The following is a 17196-nucleotide window of genomic DNA, read 5'->3' as shown; positions in this document are numbered from 1 at the left end:
GGGAAAGGACATCATGTTTGGTAAAGTTCAGGGGAAGCAAAAGAAGAGGAGGAACCTTGAGAAGATGGATTGACACAGTAGCTGCAACCGTGGGCTCAAGCATAACAATAATTTTGAGGATGGTGCAGGGCTAGCGGGTGTTTGGTTCTGTCGTACATGGGCAAGCTGAGTCAGAACTGACTTGATGGCATCCAACAACAAAAAAGTCTATTTGCTCCGGTTCTGAGGGTTTGGGTTTTCTTTACACCGGGGCATGCAATCCAGACTGAAGGCTGCAGTCTTTGATTTTCATCAGCAAATGCTTTGTGTGTTCTCTGTTTTCCGTAAACAAGGCTCTATCACCTGCATACTGCGGGTGGTTAACGAGCCTTCCTCCAGTCCTGATGCCGCATTCTTCTGCATATAGTCCAGCCTCTCAGATTATTTACTCAGCCTACAGATTGAACACATGTGGTGCACATCAAAGCAACTAACTTTTGTTTAATCTCATGAACACTGAGAAGAAAAATTCTGGACTGTGGGCTATTTGAAAAGTAACGTACTGGAAAGTTGAAAACTACGATCGCCGGGCAACATAATTCACCAAAAATAAGTTTGACCCTGGCTTCTTATTTTACCTTCATTATTGGACTTAATTGTTGACCTAAAAAATAAGCAACCTTTCAAAACTGAAATACAACTTCTTAATGCCTGTAAGAGTTGTAACCATTTTTCACAACACCCCATCTAGCTAGCTGTAGCTTCCAGACCTTTGAGATTGTTGTCGACAGAAACAACTAGGAAACCTCACTTTTTAAACAGATTCACACTGCCTTTTTTCCTTTCTTTCTTTTGAAGGAGAGAAGGGTAATCCAGGATTTCTTGGATCAATTGGGCCTCCAGGACCAACTGGGCCCCCAGGACCACCTGGTAAATATTACTTGTTACTGTCATGGATCTCTACGAGTCTCAGTAGACTCAGCAACAATGGGTGAGGGTGGTGAGGTGTTCATTCTCCGTGGAGAACTGGTAGCTTCTCAATGAAGCCCTCCTCTTTTTGTGTCCATAGGTGTACGTGGAGATCCTGGCACACTTAAGGTCATCTCCCTTCCAGGAAGCCCAGGGCCTCCAGGCCCACCAGGAGGACCAGGCATGCACGGAGACCCCGGGCCACCAGGCCCAGTAGGAAACCCAGGTGCAAAGCTGGCAGCATTGTTTTGAACTGCTAGGAAATGTTTAAACCAATATCCTTCTAAAATGTCTTGGGAACACAATTATAACTTCACAGAAAATGTGAACCATTGTAGCGGTTTTCCTATCATCGGCTGTAGAACTGACTTCATATTACCATTGACCATAACATAAAGACTTTGGAAAGTCTTGAAAATGATTGTGCAAGGCACAAACCTGAGTAAGTAAAAACAGTGTCTCACAAACTCACTGCCGTGGGGTCTATTCTGACTCAAAGCAACCCCAAAGGACAGCACAGAGCTTGCACCTCTACGTTTCGGAGATGGTAAATCTTTCTGGGAGTAAAAAGCGTCGTCTTTCTCCCTTAAGGGGACTGGTGGTTTTGAACTCTTCTTTTTTTATTAAGTTAAAAGGATCATTTCCATCTCCCTTAACAACCATCATCCATGGAGCTCTGATTATTTCTAAAGGGCTGCATGAATACACCTGAGTTATTACCATTTATAATTTTCTAACACTTCGTTAAGTATGCGGAAGGGTAGCAGATATCAGGTGCAAATGGTGCTTGATAGAAACACTGGTGTTTGGAAATGGAGCTAGCCATGCTTTATGCATTCATCACACTGTAGTAGACTTCCTAATTAGACAGACTAATGTGCTCTACCTTTGCCTGAATCAAGCGGGGAGCATGAGGGATATTACTTACAACCTCCATCAATGCCTTGGGTGGATTGAATTCTAGAAGCGCATAAATCAAAATAGCTGCTGGTGGTGTAGTGGCTACACATTGGGCTGCTACCTTCCAGGTAAGCAGTTCGAAACCACCAACACCTCTGTGGGAAAAAGACAGGGCTTTCTCGTCCTATAAAGAGTTACAGTCTTGAAAACTCACAGGGCAGTTCTACACTGTTTTATAGGGTCACTATGAGTCGGCATCTACTATGACAGTAAGTATTCAGAGGATCCCTGATGGTATAGTGAGTTACATGTTGAGCTACTAACTGCAAGGTCAATCGTTCGAAATCACCAGCTATTGTTCAGGAGAAAGATGAGGCTTTCTACTTCCTTTAAGAGGTACAGTCTCAGAAACCCACAGGGAGAGTTCTACCCTGTCCTATAGGATTGCTATGAGTCATAATCAATGTAATGGCTTTGAGTTTGGCTCTGGTCTTTGGTGTTCATATACTCAGGGAATGCTGGTGAGACAGTGATTAAGTACTTAGTTGCTAACCAAAAAATCAGTAGTTCAAACCCACCAGCTTCCATAAGGAGTTACAGTATGGGGACCCTATGGAGCAGTTCTCCTCACCCTGTCAGGGGTTGTATGAGTCAGTCTACTTGGCAGCAGTGGATATGGGTTTACTTACACAGTCACAGTTCATCTGGATGGGGAGGGCTCCTGGGGAGTGGAGTTGATAAGTTGGGTGGCCAACCATCCTAGTTTGCCCATTGCAGTAACAGAGACCGTCTCGGGTGATCTGAAATGGCTAGTCATCTTTCCTTCCAACTCAGTACAACTTTGCCTTTTGCCTAGGACCCTGTGGGCCAACAGGTAAGCCAGGCAAGGATGGGAAACCTGGAACTCCTGGACCAGTGGGAGAAAGAGGCAACAAAGGCTCCAAAGGAGAGAAAGGTAAACTCCTGGCGTGTTTCCTTCACTGACATGGGGCTTCTGCAGGAGACGGACAAGTGGTGTTTGAGTATGAGTCCCTGTCTCAGTCTGTGCTGGTCAAACTACATCCAACACCAGGGCCAAATATGCCATTGGAAAAACCTTAGAGTGTGTGGAATTCAGAGGAGACTGAAGTGATATGTAATATTGGGGCTTTGAAAAATCCTGTGAAAGGTACCAACTTCTGAGTCAGCACTAACCTGGGGCACTGCCTGACACCCACAGCATGGTTGATCCCGACCAGTAAGAGTGATGTAATGCTTAAAGTGGGAGAAAAATGGGATGAAACTCAAAAATCATAAAAAGACCAGGTTTACTGGTCAGAGAGAGACAGGTGGAACCCTGGAGACTTGGTTTTTCAGGCACCCTGCAGGTCTAGAACTGAACTCACCACCACCACCTTTGAAAGATGTAAGGAGAAGAAACTAACCACTGTTCCAGAAAACACTCGTCTTCTCTGTTTTGCTGTGTCTTTCTAATTGACCTGAAACTTTCTTGGCTTTAATACCGTTGAGAGTAATTCTCAATTATTTTCAGAAATGTTCTCTTAAATTTATTAAAACCATAAGTGTTTTTTAACTGAGTTATAATGAACACATCGCACAAGTCAATGGTTCAGTCATATCAAGAAGGGCTGAGCATTCATCAGCACAATCAACTTGTGCACACTGATAGTGATTCCCCATGTCCCCCTCACTCTTCCTTCATGTCCCCAAGTAATCATCAATCCTCTCACTCGCTTCATGTTGCTTTCCATCCCATTTCCCCTGTACAGACACTATACGCGACTAGAGCGGACACTAAGCAGAGATCCATCAACAGTGGTCATGCAAAAATGAGAAAGGCCTACTCTGATCCCCCTACAGACCCAATGTGAATTTATTCTAAACTTTTAATAGTCCCTGCTCTCCAGAAGTATTATTTTTGGGCCCCTGGGCGGTGCAAACAGTTAAGCTCAAAGCTACTCACTGAAAGGTTGTCAGCTGTAACCCACCCACAGATGCCTCAGAGGAAAGACCTGGCAGTCTGCTTCTGAAAAATCATAACCGTCGGAAGCTCTGTAGAGCGCAGGTCTACCCTACTCCGGAACGCATGAGGGCACCACGAGTTGGGATCATCTCCATGACGACGGATTGGGTTTTCATTCTGTTTCAGAGCAGAATTTCAAAGTATAGAAATTCAACTTGGTTCCTCCCTTCTACCCCACCCCCACATTTTGGGAGGACCCATTGAATTATTCATGAGAGATGTACATCAGGCCAGATGCAGGTGACAGTCGGAGGTGTGACACATAGGAAGAAGACCTGGGCCTGCCGCAGGAGCTCATATAAGAGAAAGACCAGAAACTTTCTAGCACTGTTGAGAAGAATGCTCACTGAGTTTCTGGGTTGTTTCAGGAATTGATTTGTCGATGGTGATACCCCTTGGGTGGTACCCAAGTTGATGGTTAAGGTGACTGTTGGATCCTTTTAGAAGTTCTGCAGCCCAAGGACGCCTGTCTGTATTGGGGACTTAAGCAATGTACCTAAACCTTTAAATGAGGACTTAGTTGCTTTTAAAGATGTGCAGCTCCCCGTTGCAGCATTTATCATGTGCTTTCTCAAGGGCCACCTGGATCCGACGGGCGGTCGGGCTCAAAGGGAGGACAGGGGGAGCCAGGACTGCCAGCAGCTGGAACCACAATGAAAGGCTTTATCTTCACCCGACACAGCCAGACGACAGCCATCCCACGTTGCCCACAAGGGACGGAGCCTCTCTATAGCGGGTTTTCTCTCCTTTTCGTACAAGGAAATGAACGAGCCCATGGACAAGACCTTGGTAATGTCCCAGCTCTAGGGTCCAGTTGTTCTGTTCCATGTGCAGACGGGGGTTCTCCTAGTGCGCTGTGCTTTTCTCCAAAGCTAAATGAAAGTCGCTTTGAGTATCCTCCAGCACTTTTAGAAGCATAAAGCAACACTGGCTGACATCCTCATATTTCTCTCTCTAGCTCAGGGCCAAAGCACTGGTGGTGCAGTGGCTTAAAAGTCAGGCTTCTAACCTTAAGGTCGGCTGTTCAAACCCACCAGTCCTCTCCTTGGGAGAAACAAAACTTTTTGCTCCCGTAAAGATTCAGTCCCAGAAACGCTAAGGAGCCTTTCTGCTCTGTACTAAGAGGTTACTATGACTCAGAATTGACTCAAAGTCGGTTTGAGTTTATTTTGACCTAATTAATGCCTGATTTTCATTCTGGGGACATCAAGATAAGCAAGAGCCTGTTTGTGAATGCCATTCTAACTTGTCCTGTGCAACACAACTCTCACTGAAAACACTACATTAATCTTCGAAGTAAAATCATTTCTAAAGGCTCTCTCTGGTCGTGAGCTATGAAGGGGCTCAAGAAAATTCATGGGAAAATGGAATGGAAAGATCATAGGATTTTCCCATCGATTTTTTCAAGCACCCTCTATGATGACCAAATGAAGAAGTAACTGGGAGATTTCCTCCTTATTGTTGTTAGTGGTTATTGGGTTGATTCTGAAACAAAGATATTGTTCCAACCCACCATCAAGTGGATGTCAGAGGACAAAGTTGAACTGGCCCAAGGCTGTAAATCTTTAAGGAAGCAGACTGCTGCTTCTGTCTTCTGGGGAGCTGCTGGCGGGATTTGACCCACCAACCTTTCAGTTGGCAGCCAGTTAGTGACTGCACCACCAGGCTCTCTAAGCTGGCCTCTCATTCTCGATGGATTTGAAAGACTCCTGGTGACCCTACAGCGCATTACAGAACTGCCCCCTGTGGTTTTCCAAGACGGTAACTCATTACTGGAGTACAAGTCTCACCTTTCTCCAGCGGAGCGGCTGGTGGTTTCGAACTTCGGACCTTGCAGGCAGGAGAGAGATGGGAGGTGGTTTGCTTTGCTGGCTCTTTGATTCCAACCTCCACGGACTATTTCCAGACCACGTTTTGGAAAGAATGTTTCTGTGCCCTCCTTGCCCTGCATTTGCCATCGGTCCTGCTCAAAGTAGCCGCTCTCTGGTGGTGGAAACCCAGAATCCTTTCCTGAACTGAAACACTCCCCATCCCCCTCTTCTGATGCTTTGTCAGGAACCCTGGGCAGCTGCCTGCAGCGCTTTACCACAATGCCTTTCCTGTTCTGTGACATCCACGAGGTGTGCAATTTTGCATCACGAAACGATTACTCGTACTGGCTGTCAACACCTGCCCCAGTGCCAATGGACATGGCCCCGCTGACTGGCAGGGCCCTGGAGCCTTACATTAGCAGGTAAAGACGTAGCCTCTGGTTGTTTGCCGGGTTTGGGTGAGTCTTGGCTGGCGCGAGCCAGCGGGGCAGTATGAACTGGTGTGTTGAGCAGAGAGGCTACCATACTGCTGTGGGTTTGTTTCCTGCTACAGATGCACCGTGTGTGAAGGCCCTGCGATCGCCATCGCTGTGCACAGCCAAACCGCCGCCATCCCCCCGTGCCCCTCAGGCTGGGTTTCTCTCTGGGAAGGCTTTTCTTTTATAATGGTAAGGAACTAAGGGATCTCAGATGACCTCTTGGGACTTACCTTCCCAGCTCAGTGCTAGGGAGTAAATTCTAACAGGCCACTGCCGTCGAGTGGACTCCAACTCACAGCTAGCCTATAGGACACGGTAGAACTGCCCCCTGTGGATTTCTGAACCTATGGCTCGTTACAGGGGTAGAAAGCCTCTTTCTGTCTTTCTCCCTCAGAGCAGCTGTTGGGTTCAAACTGCTTGTAATTGTGGAGAGTAAACTGTGGTCCCCAAGACTTGTGCCACATGAACCCTGGTATAGTAATGAGTTATTCACTGAGCTGTTAACCACAAGGTCAGCAGTTCACAACTACCAGCTGCTCCATGGGACAAAGACAAGGCTGTCTACTCCCATAAAGGCTGCAGGTCTCAGAAACCCATAGGGACAATTCTACTCTGCCCTGTAGGGTAGCTAAGAATCAGAATCAAGTCAATGGCAGTGAGTTTCGATTTTAAGGTCATGAAGAACTACAAATAGACTCTCCCCCCACCCTATTTTTACTTCCAATAAGTTGATTTTGTTTTGTTTTTTTAATTATGAACAATTTAAAAAAAAGAAGTCCCAATGTGAGATTCCCCACACACTTGAAATAAAGGCTCTCATCTCACAGCCATCGAGTTGATTGCAACTCATAGTGACCCTTTAGGATGGGGTAGAATTGACCCTTTGGGTTTCTGAGGCTTTAAATCTTTATGGCAACAGCAAGCTTCATCTTTCTTCTGCCCGCTGGTGGGTTCAAACTCTGAAATTTGCCGTTTACAGCACAATGCCTAACCCACAACACCAGCAGGGCCCCAAGCTGACTTGTTGCTGTTGTTAGGTGCTGTCACACTGGCTCCAACTCATGGAAACCCTGTGTAAACAGCCCCAAACACACCTTGGTGACTAGTAGTTACCATTTACTGGTAGAGGAATACCAATGTTTTACAAGACACTTGCTTGGTGTACATTCTCTGTAATCCTGAGGACACCCCTGGAGGTAATCACCATCATCTACATATTCATCACCACCATTGGTCTAGCCGTTTGTCATACTGTGACACACTTGTATGTTGTTGTGATGCTGGATGCTATGTCACCAGTATTTCTAAGATGCCACCTAACAACAACAACATGTTTATAAAGAACAAAACAAGTTCAGTTCTTTTCCCCCAGTGTCACCCTGGTAAAATGGCCAAGCTAGGATTTCAACCCAGATCTTTAGGCTCCTGGAACATTGTGCCCTGGGTTGTGCCTCCCTGGTTTTCATAAGGTGCCCTGGTGGTGCTGTGGGATAGGAGTTAGGCAGCTAACCAAGGTAGCCAGTCCAAACCCACCAGCCGATTCATAGGGAAAAGATGAGTCTGTTTGCTCCCATAAAGGTTCACTGCCTCAGCTGGCATTCCATGATGCTCACCTTCCCGACACCATCGCTGAAGACAAAGCAGGTGCATAAGTAAATGTGGTGAAGAAAGCAGATGGTGCCCGGCTATCAAATGTGGTGAAGAAAGCAGATGGTGCCCAGCTATCAAAAAGTGTCTGGGGTCTTAAAGGCTTGAAGATAAATAAGTGGCCATCTAGCTTAGAAGCAACAAAGCCCACATGGAAGAAGCACACCAGCCTGTGTGACCACAAGCTGTCTATGGGATCAGGTATCAGGCATCAAAGAACAAAAAAATCATATCATTGTGAATGAGGGGGAGATGCAGTATGGGGACCCAAAGCCCAGCTGTAGGCAACTGGGCATCCCCTTACAGAAAGGTCACGGGGAGGAGATAAGACAGTCAGGGTGCAGTGTAGCAACAATGAAACATACAACTTTCCTCTAGTTCTTTAATGCTTCCTTTCCTCCTCCCCCCCACCCCACTCTCATGATCCCAATTCTACCTTACAAATCCAGCTAGACCAGAGGATGTACACTGGTATAAATAAGAACTGCAAGCATAAGAAATTCAGGACAGATAAACCCCTCACAACCAATGATCAGAGTAGCAATACTGGGAGGGTGGAGGGAATGTGGGGTAGAAAGGGAGAACCGATTACAAGGATCTACATATAACCCCCTCCCTGGAGGACAGACAACAGAAAAGTGGCTGAAGGGAGACATCAGACAGTGTAAGACATGAAAAAAAAATAATTTATAAATGATCAAGGGCTCATGAGGGAACGGGAAGGAGGGGGGAAATGAGGAGCTGATACCAAGGGCTCAAGTAGAAAGTAAATGTTTTGAGAAAGATGATGGCAACAAATGTACACATGTGTTTGACACATGGATGGATTTATGGATTATGATAAGAATTGTACAACGCCCAATAAAATGATTTCTTAAAAGGTTTACCACCTCAGAAACCCTGTGGAGCAGTTTGACTCTGGCCTGTAGCACCATTATGAGTCAGAACTGACTCTGGGCAGTGAGTGTGACATTCATGTGAAGGTGAGAGCTGAGAGGCGGAGCCTCTTGAAGTCAGATCTCCCAATGAGACTGTTGATACACTAACCTTCCGGTATTCTGGGAGCTGCCCAATACAGTGCTTTGCGTTAGGGAGAGCATTGTGGGAAATCCCTGGGTGGTGCAAACAGCTAATGCTGTTTGCTAACAGGATAGTTAGTAGTTCAGTTCCCGCTTAGAAGTGCCTCAGAAGAAAGGCCTGGTGAGGAATTTCACCTTGTGGAGCACAGGTCTACCCTGATACTCATGGGTCTCCAAGAGTCATCATCCACCTCAAAGCAACTCATCTTTTTATAAAAAATAGTTTTATTGGCATATACTTCACGTATCATAAAATGTAATCCTTCAATCACATTAAGAAGGGTTGTTCAATCATCACCACAATCAATTTCAGAACATTTTCTTCTTTCTTGTCCCCATTGTTGTTAGCTCCCTATTTGCCCCCATCTTCCCCTGCCATGCCTCTAGGTAATTATTAATACAGCTACTTATAGATTTACAGTATATATTCGAGTATAGGCCAACCCGAATATCAGCTGAGGCACCTAATTTTACCACAAAAAATGAGCTTAAAAGTGCATCTTATACACAAACATATACATTACCTATCCTGGATTTCCAATCTGGAACAACATACAAAATACAAAGAGGAGCAATCAAAAAAACCAACAACACTGACTAAACAAGACTTAGAGAAAACTCAGTCAAAAAAGAAAGCAGAAAATACTGAAGACAGGAACAACTTTGAAATAGGTTGGAAAGAAGATCAAATGATAAAGTATACATTTTTACTTCACTCCATCTGCCGCAATGAATGTTATAATGCCCTCAGTATGCTAGCAAGGCGGGTCCCTTCCCTAAACTATGTTCAGAGGGGATTCATGGAGGCTTGATCCATGTGGGGTCCTTGCAAGTGGATTCTGGTCTTCTGAAGTCATTCTGAAAACCAGGTAATCACAGTTTAAGTTCTGATGTCATTCCCTCCTTCTGATTTGGATTTTGATATTGACAATCCTTGTGTATTGGACAGGGTTCTCTAGAGAGACAAACCAGATTGCTAGTAATTATATATAAATATATTTATAAAGATAGATATATAATTCAAGAAATAAACCATTAAATAATATACAGATAGATAATACAAGAAATTAACAGTTAAATTATAAAGCAGTGAGACACTAGCAGTCCTTCAAGTTTTGAGAGCTGCCAGGTGCCAGTCTCCTTCTGTAGAGAGAGCTGGGCTATATATACCCAGGCAGCAAACAGCAAGGCAAGTCCCCAACTGTCATCCACTGTCAGTCCCCAGCTCCAGAGATGAACATTCCAATCGTGTGGGCTTAAAGGGACCTCAACATACAGCGACACAGTCCACAGACTAGGCATCCCACAGGTAGTGTACCCCTTTAAACTGAGGCACAGAACAACCAAGGTGAGGATCACTGAGCCATTTATCCCTCTGCCCTTCAGTTAATCCTACTTGTGTTTATTGGCCAGGCTGGCACAATAAACTGTAGCACCTTGGATCACACAGGCTGGCATGCTTCTTCCACGTGGACTTAGTTGATGCCTCACTTAGATGGCTGTTTGTTTTAATACAAGCTTTTAGGGCCCCAGATGATATTCTTTCTGGTAGCCAGGCACCATCTGGTTTCTTCACCATACTTTTCTGGAGCACCCATTTCTTCAGGATCTCTTCATTAGGAAAAGCATTGAGGAGAGCCATGCTGTAAGAACTGATTGGTCTTAGATCAGGGCCAGAAATAAGTGTGAGCCCCAAATCCATTCATCTGTCTATGACTTACCTTTGTTTCTGGTTCACATTAGACATCATTATCAAGTTATGATAGAGACCATTATCAATCATCCCCGTAGGGCACAAGGTATCAATGAATCATGTCATTAATTTAGCCAATGGTGTAGAATTGAAAGCATTGTTTCAAAAAGGAAGTTATACAAGTGCAGGCAGGCTTCAGAAAAAGCCATTGATCTTACAGCACTTTATATGATCCACTGTTCCCCCCTCTGAACCACCCTATTGACCATTCATGCAACCAGTAGTTTATTGGACTCGTACCATGGGTACAAATATTCTAGACACTGAGGATGCTAGCATGAGCCAAAGTGCCTGCTCCCGTGGGGAAGGGAAACAAGAATCGAGAAGGCAAAAGAACAGTCATTCCACGGGCCCGGGATGATGATCAGTGTGAGGAAGGTAGCGAGGCAGAATGAGGTGGGAGAACATTGCAGGGATTGTGGTCTGCATTCTGAGTTGGCATTTTAGCAGACAGCTGAATTTCAAAAAAAAAAAAAAAAAGCCAGCCAGACCTGGGGGAAAGGAACATCCCAGGCCAAGAGAATAGCTTTTTCTTTTTCCTAAGGATGATACTTCATCTCAAGGAGCTCTGGTGGCCCAATGGGTAAGAGCTGGCTTGCCAACAGGAATGTCAACACGTGAAACCCACACAAGTGGCCCCACAGGAGAAAAGTCCCGGCAATCTGTTCCCCTAAATGATTACCACCTTGGATACTACCCTAGAGGGCAGTTCTAGTCTGCCTGACCAGACTGTTACGAGTCAGAATGGGCTCAACAGGACCCACCACCATCACCACCAGACACCTCATCCTGGAAGGGACCTAGAATCTGAGCAAACCCATTGACAGGGAGTTGACTCTGAGTCATGGTAACCCCGTGTTATAGAGTAGACCTGCCCCATTGGATTTTCTTGGCTGTAATCTTTACTTAAGCAGAACGCCAGGCCTTTCTCCCACAGCACCGCAAGGTGGGTTGGAATGGCCCACATTTAGATTAGGAACAGTGTGCAAACTGTGTGCCTCCTAGGGACTACCACCTTAGCAAGTCTGAGTCATGAAAGTACAAGAAATGGTTTCATGATGAACAGGGATTTGCCATATTCATGAAGTTTAATTTAGGCTTCGGGGTTTGATTTTGTTTCCTATGTTACAAAAAAAAAGAGCACTGAAACTTTGAAAAAAAATTAACTCATTTATCTCTGTTGCGATAGTTCACAAGTGCAGGTTCAGAAGGAGCTGGACAAGCACTGGCCTCCCCCGGCTCCTGCCTGGAAGAATTCCGCGCCAGCCCATTCCTAGAATGTCACGGAAGAGGAACGTGCAACTACTATTCAAATTCTTACAGTTTCTGGTTGGCTTCCTTAAACCCCAAAAGAATGTTCAGGTAATGTCTCAAAGTAGAGCTTAACCTAGCAACTCAGCGGCAGAACGAGGCAAACACTGTTAGTTTTGCTTTGCCTGCATGAAATCCTCGCTCTGAAATCCTGTAACATCTGTTGAACTTGGCACTCCTAGCTCGCAAGCTTTCTCACGTTAACAAGTAGCCCTGGCATTTTATCACTGGAGATGTAAAGGCAAAATATGATCTTTTTGTCATCACTACACACCTAGTGGCATAGTGGGCTACCCATTGAGCTGCTAACCCCAAGGTCAGAAGTTCAAAACCACCAGTGGACACTCCAAGGAACAATGAGGCTTTCTATTCCCGTAGAGATTTGCAGCCTCAAAAACCCACAAGAGCAGTTCTATTCTGTCCTTTAAGGTTGCTGTGAGTCAAAATCGACTCCTTGGCCGTGAATTTGTTTTTCAGTGAGTTTCACGTGCCTTTCCCCCTGTACAAATGAACTGAGTTATGAGTTGTAGATTAAAAACCATGAAATGATCTGCTCATCTTGATTGACTGGACTGGGAATCATTTTTATCACATAAAAATGATCAGAAAGTTTGCTTCAGGGCTGCCGATCCATTAAATTTGGCAAAGTGATAAAGCATCGGCTTACATTTTCAGAAATATGTTTCTGGAATGTATTTCTTTCCTGTAATAAATTTTAGATGAGCTGAGAGTCCTGGTAGCACAATGGCTTACATGCTGGGCAGCTGACCAAGAGGTGAGCAGTTCAAAACCACCAGCTGTTCCAAAGATGAGGCTTTCAACTCTTGTAAAGAGTGAGCAATCTGGGAAATCCACAGGGGCAGTTCTACCCTGTCCCCTGGAGTCACTGTGAGTCATCAACTGCATCCCAGTAAGTTTTGAGTGAGACCGTATTCATGAGCAAAAGTCAAACTCTGCAAGTCTTCTCCTTTTTTATTAACAACTTCATGAGGTTGTGTATGTGTGTGTGTGCGTTTTACTCCAGAAAACCGAGTCCGTTGACGGTCAAGGCTGGGGAGTTAGAAAAGATAATCAGCCGTTGCCAGGTGTGCATGAAGAAGAGGAGGTGAAGACATCGAGGAAACCAAGCTGTTGATTTTCATCCTAAGTAAACAAGCGGTGGCACAGAACAGGCATGCATTTGGGAACGCCCGAACCAGACCATAGGGCGCTGTGATGATCTCATACAAATTTTCTATCGATTCTCCAAAACACAGAAGTGAGAGTGGTGCTCCTGACCTTGAAAACATAGTCCCCTGTGGGGAGGCAGCAGTTGTTTCCGTAGAACAAACCCACAGGAACTGGATCCCTGGTATGTCGCCGATGCACGACTTAGGTAGTGCCGAAAGAACATTAGAGTGCTACAGGTTAAGGGACACCTGGTCTAAGAGCTTCACTGCTGGTCCCCCCCTCCCCCCGGGTCGTTAGGACTCAGACAGGCTATGTCCATTTCAGATCACCCCCTGCCTGTCGGAAGTGTTGGGCTCTCAGAAGAAAGGATGGGAGGCTCGGAGAAGCGGGGCTGGGAAGAAGTCAGGAACAGAAGGGGCCTGCCCGGCACGGAAGCAACGCAGAGTTACAGGGAGGACAGAGCAGAGCTCCCCTGGAGTTTCTGAGGGCCTCTCAGGCATACCCAAGAAGAGGACCAAAGCTTTCCTGAATAGAACCCTGGGACCCTGGGAAGTCCTCTGTGGTTTTGTTTCTGGAAGGTTTGTTGTTGTGTATTGATTTCCTTTTGCTGCCTTGACCATAGACAAAATCTGTATGCTTGTTAGATTCCTGTGGGGCCCAAACTCTGACAGGTGCCTGCCTTCCACCCCTCTTTTACCCACCCTCACAGAAGACAAGGGCACCCGAAGTGGACCGTGCTCCGTCCCCCTCTGTCCATGTGGGTGCCGACCTGCCATCGTTGAGTAGCTCAGCAGCCTGGGAACAAACTGGAGGCGTCTGTTGGCTCAAATGCTGTCTTTGCTCTCAGTTTCCCATTGTAAACACACGAACGTCCTTCTTGCTTCTCTACATTTCCCTTTGTGAAACATAGATCCCCTTGGCAAGGCTTACAGACCACCACGGAACAGCCCACTGTGTGAAAGCCTTAATGTAAATAATGGTGTAGTCGGTCGCTGTGTGTCTGTGAGCTTGCTGTTTTGGGCATATTACATTCCCAAAGTTCATTTCTGTTCATTCATGGAATTGAAACTTACGTTTTATTCGGTACCAATCCTTGTCCTGGGTGCTACGCTAAATGATCAGGATAGGAAGAAGAAAAAGAGAGACCTCATTTCTGATCTCATCTCCCAGCTCAATTAGTAACTTATTTGTCTCTCTTGGAAATCTCACATAGTCAATTTATTCCTCCCAGGTTCTGTTTCTTTTCTTCCTTTGTCCTTGTTTTTTTCTTCCATGGTCATGAGTCATAAAGCTGACTTAGCTCTGTGCTTGTGGACAGCCCAGGATTTCTGGCTTCTCTGAGGCCTGGCAGGAACCAAGGTGCGGACAGTGTTGAGAAGCACAGAACATGAAAAAGTGTGTATGTACACTTGGTGCTAGCCTCATTGGAAGCGGCTCGGGAGCCAGGTGGCATGAGGCAAGACTCTGAAGCTGTGCGACCCGCCCCATGGATGTATGGTGCTAATATTTAACTTCAGGCCCCAACTTCCCTCTCAATGACAAGTGAAGACACGTATGACCCTGAGGACAGCTAGTTAACATTCGTCACTGCTCTTGTAATTGCTGTCAAGCCATTTTTACATCTAAACTCAGGTGCCTATTTTGTTTTCCTGATTTACCTAGATTCACCTCATATCAATGTGCTGAGGTTCCAAAAGCGCCCCGTTGTCCTAACTGCCCTATCACGGCATATGGGGTTCACTGAAATTCACAAAACCTCTGTAGGCCAGGAGTGCTCCAAGTGGGGCCGTGGGACCAGCAGCTTGCTGGAACTTGTTACAAATGTAAATTGCCAAGGCTATCCCAGACAGACTGAAGCAGGACCTCTGGAGTGGGGCTCAGTAATCTAGTTGTCAGAATCCCTCCCTCCAAGTGATTCTAATGTATTCTAACATTTGAGACCCACTGTTCCGGGAAAATCCCCAAGAATGCCCGAGACAGTTACCAGGACTGCAGACTACAATCTCTCCCTCCTTGCCTCTCTTGAAAGCCCAGGGTCCCAGATGATCTTCCAAAGTACAGGGGGATACCCTTGTGCAAAATAACGGGCCTGTGCTTGTGCCCAGGACTCCACTTCCTCCGTGCCCTTTATCAGTGTTGAGCTTCTGAAGAAGACACGGGAGGTGAAAGCCTTAGGTCCAAAGAAGCCATGCTCACTGCTGTTCAGCCATCATTCTGAGACCAAGCACTGACATAGACTTGTATGCATCCTTTTCCAGATACCAGTGAGTAGCTCATAAAGTTAACTAACTGATTTCCTTTCAGTGTAGGGTGTCGATTTGGAAATCTCACAGTGTCTCTGAGGTCTTTCTTTTTTGCAAGATACAATTAAAGTCGTTTATTTATCAAAGTAAAGTATTACACCACACTCACGCCTCACTTATCGTCAAGGTTAGGTTCCAAAGCCCAGGTCATTATGCAAAAATCATCAGGATGCAAACAATGGAGGGTGACCACATCAGCATGGAAGATAATTACATCATCACATAACCTGCAAACCACTGAGAACCATGACCCAGCCAAGTCGGCACATCACCTTGCCTACAGCCTTGCTCTCGCCTACCATGACGGCATTCAGAACTGGCTGACGTACTTCATTCATGAGTCAAACAGTCAGCTATGGGGTTTTCACTATTGTCAAAATTGTAAAATGTTGGATAATGGAAAAGTTGACAAATGAGCGGGAGGTGAAATACCCAAGTTTGAATTTTATTGCTAATTTGCAGAGATTTTTCTATGCATCAAATGTAACTATAGCCATCAAATTTGATACTCACTCTTTTACAAGATGAAATGCATCTAAAATATACTGGAGGTTTTATATTATTATTATTTCCTGATGAATTTCAATATTATGTGCACATATTTCTGTAATAACTAAAATATTATTTTATGTATTGTCTCAGAATAAAATCGGAAAAAAGCTTACATCTAGTCTTATTTTATCTTCAAAATGGAATTTTTATGTATTGGAAATAAAAACTACAGACCACGAAAGACACAAAAATATATAAAAATCACCATGACATAACCCATGTACCTCCATCAAAGATAACAGTTAAATTTAGATATATATTCTTTCTGACTTTATATTTTTAAACGAAAATGGAATTAAAACAGGTTGTTTCACAGGCAGATATTTTTTTTAGTGTAACAACACATTGTAGACTGGTTTACATACCAATGGATAGGAAATAATAGCCCAGGATGCCTTTTTACTTGGATCCATAATGGGTGTCCATGGGAACAGCAGTCAAGAAATCAAGTGACACACGCATTAGGCTAATCTTCTGTTAAACAGCAAAGGTGTCACTTTTTAATTTCCGCTAAGGAGGTTGGCTGTGTGATCTGCATGTCACAGGACGTTAATGAGTCTTCCTCTAATCCTCTCATCCTGACAACAACTTGTTGAGTTGGTTCCAACCCATAGTGACCTCATTTACAACAGAAGGAAACACCAGCCAGGTCTTCACCATCCCCACACTGTTCTTATGTTTGGAGCTCACTGTTGTAGTTAGCAGCGGTGATAAATTCATTAAGAGGGATGAGTGCATTTTTTACTCAAATGTTTTCGAATTAGAATTTGAGGGCCCTAAAATATTTAGTTTGGCAACCATTTCCTTGGTCTTTGTGGAATTATCAGGACATCAAATAATATTAGAAAAACACAATTAAAAATAATGGAAATTTCCATGAACTTTTGGAAGCTCCTTCATATTATCCAGAATCACTGTTTCTAGTAGGGGCTACAGAAAGTTGGTGGGAAAATGGAATTAAAAGATCATGGGATTTTCTCCGTAAACTTTTGGAGGCCCTTTTGTACCTTGTTCTTTGATTACATCCTTGCTGTCATCAATAAAACCTTCCTCACATCTGGGATATCTTACTCTCTCAACTAAAAGTGTTCATCCTAATTCTCTACATTTGGAATTTTATTAATTCATTACCTTGAATGAGATGTATTTCTATTTTAAATAGGAAAATCTATCAAAATATATGTTGTCCAATTTCTATAATCTGTATCTTTTTCTTATCA

General features: G+C 44.6%; 1 protein-coding gene across 1 annotated transcript in view; it reads left to right on the top strand.

The window, feature by feature from the left end:
• Positions 1 to 13256, top strand: part of COL4A3 (collagen type IV alpha 3 chain) — a 156582-nt gene extending 143326 nt beyond the window's left edge. The window contains exons 44-51 of the mRNA XM_075530203.1: positions 838 to 909; positions 1049 to 1174; positions 2705 to 2803; positions 4448 to 4660; positions 5927 to 6104; positions 6236 to 6350; positions 11830 to 12002; positions 12976 to 13256. Coding sequence (XP_075386318.1) covers positions 838 to 909; positions 1049 to 1174; positions 2705 to 2803; positions 4448 to 4660; positions 5927 to 6104; positions 6236 to 6350; positions 11830 to 12002; positions 12976 to 13060 — 1061 coding nt within the window. The 3' untranslated portion in view covers positions 13061 to 13256. The remainder of the gene's footprint in view (positions 1 to 837; positions 910 to 1048; positions 1175 to 2704; positions 2804 to 4447; positions 4661 to 5926; positions 6105 to 6235; positions 6351 to 11829; positions 12003 to 12975) is intronic.
• Positions 13257 to 17196: the final 3940 nt, after the last annotated feature.

Source organism: Tenrec ecaudatus, chromosome 13 (assembly GCF_050624435.1).
Source record: "Tenrec ecaudatus isolate mTenEca1 chromosome 13, mTenEca1.hap1, whole genome shotgun sequence".
Taxonomy (NCBI): Eukaryota; Metazoa; Chordata; class Mammalia; order Afrosoricida; family Tenrecidae; genus Tenrec; species Tenrec ecaudatus.
The sequence above is the reverse complement of the archived record's forward strand: the minus strand, read 5'-3'. Positions and strand labels throughout refer to the sequence as shown.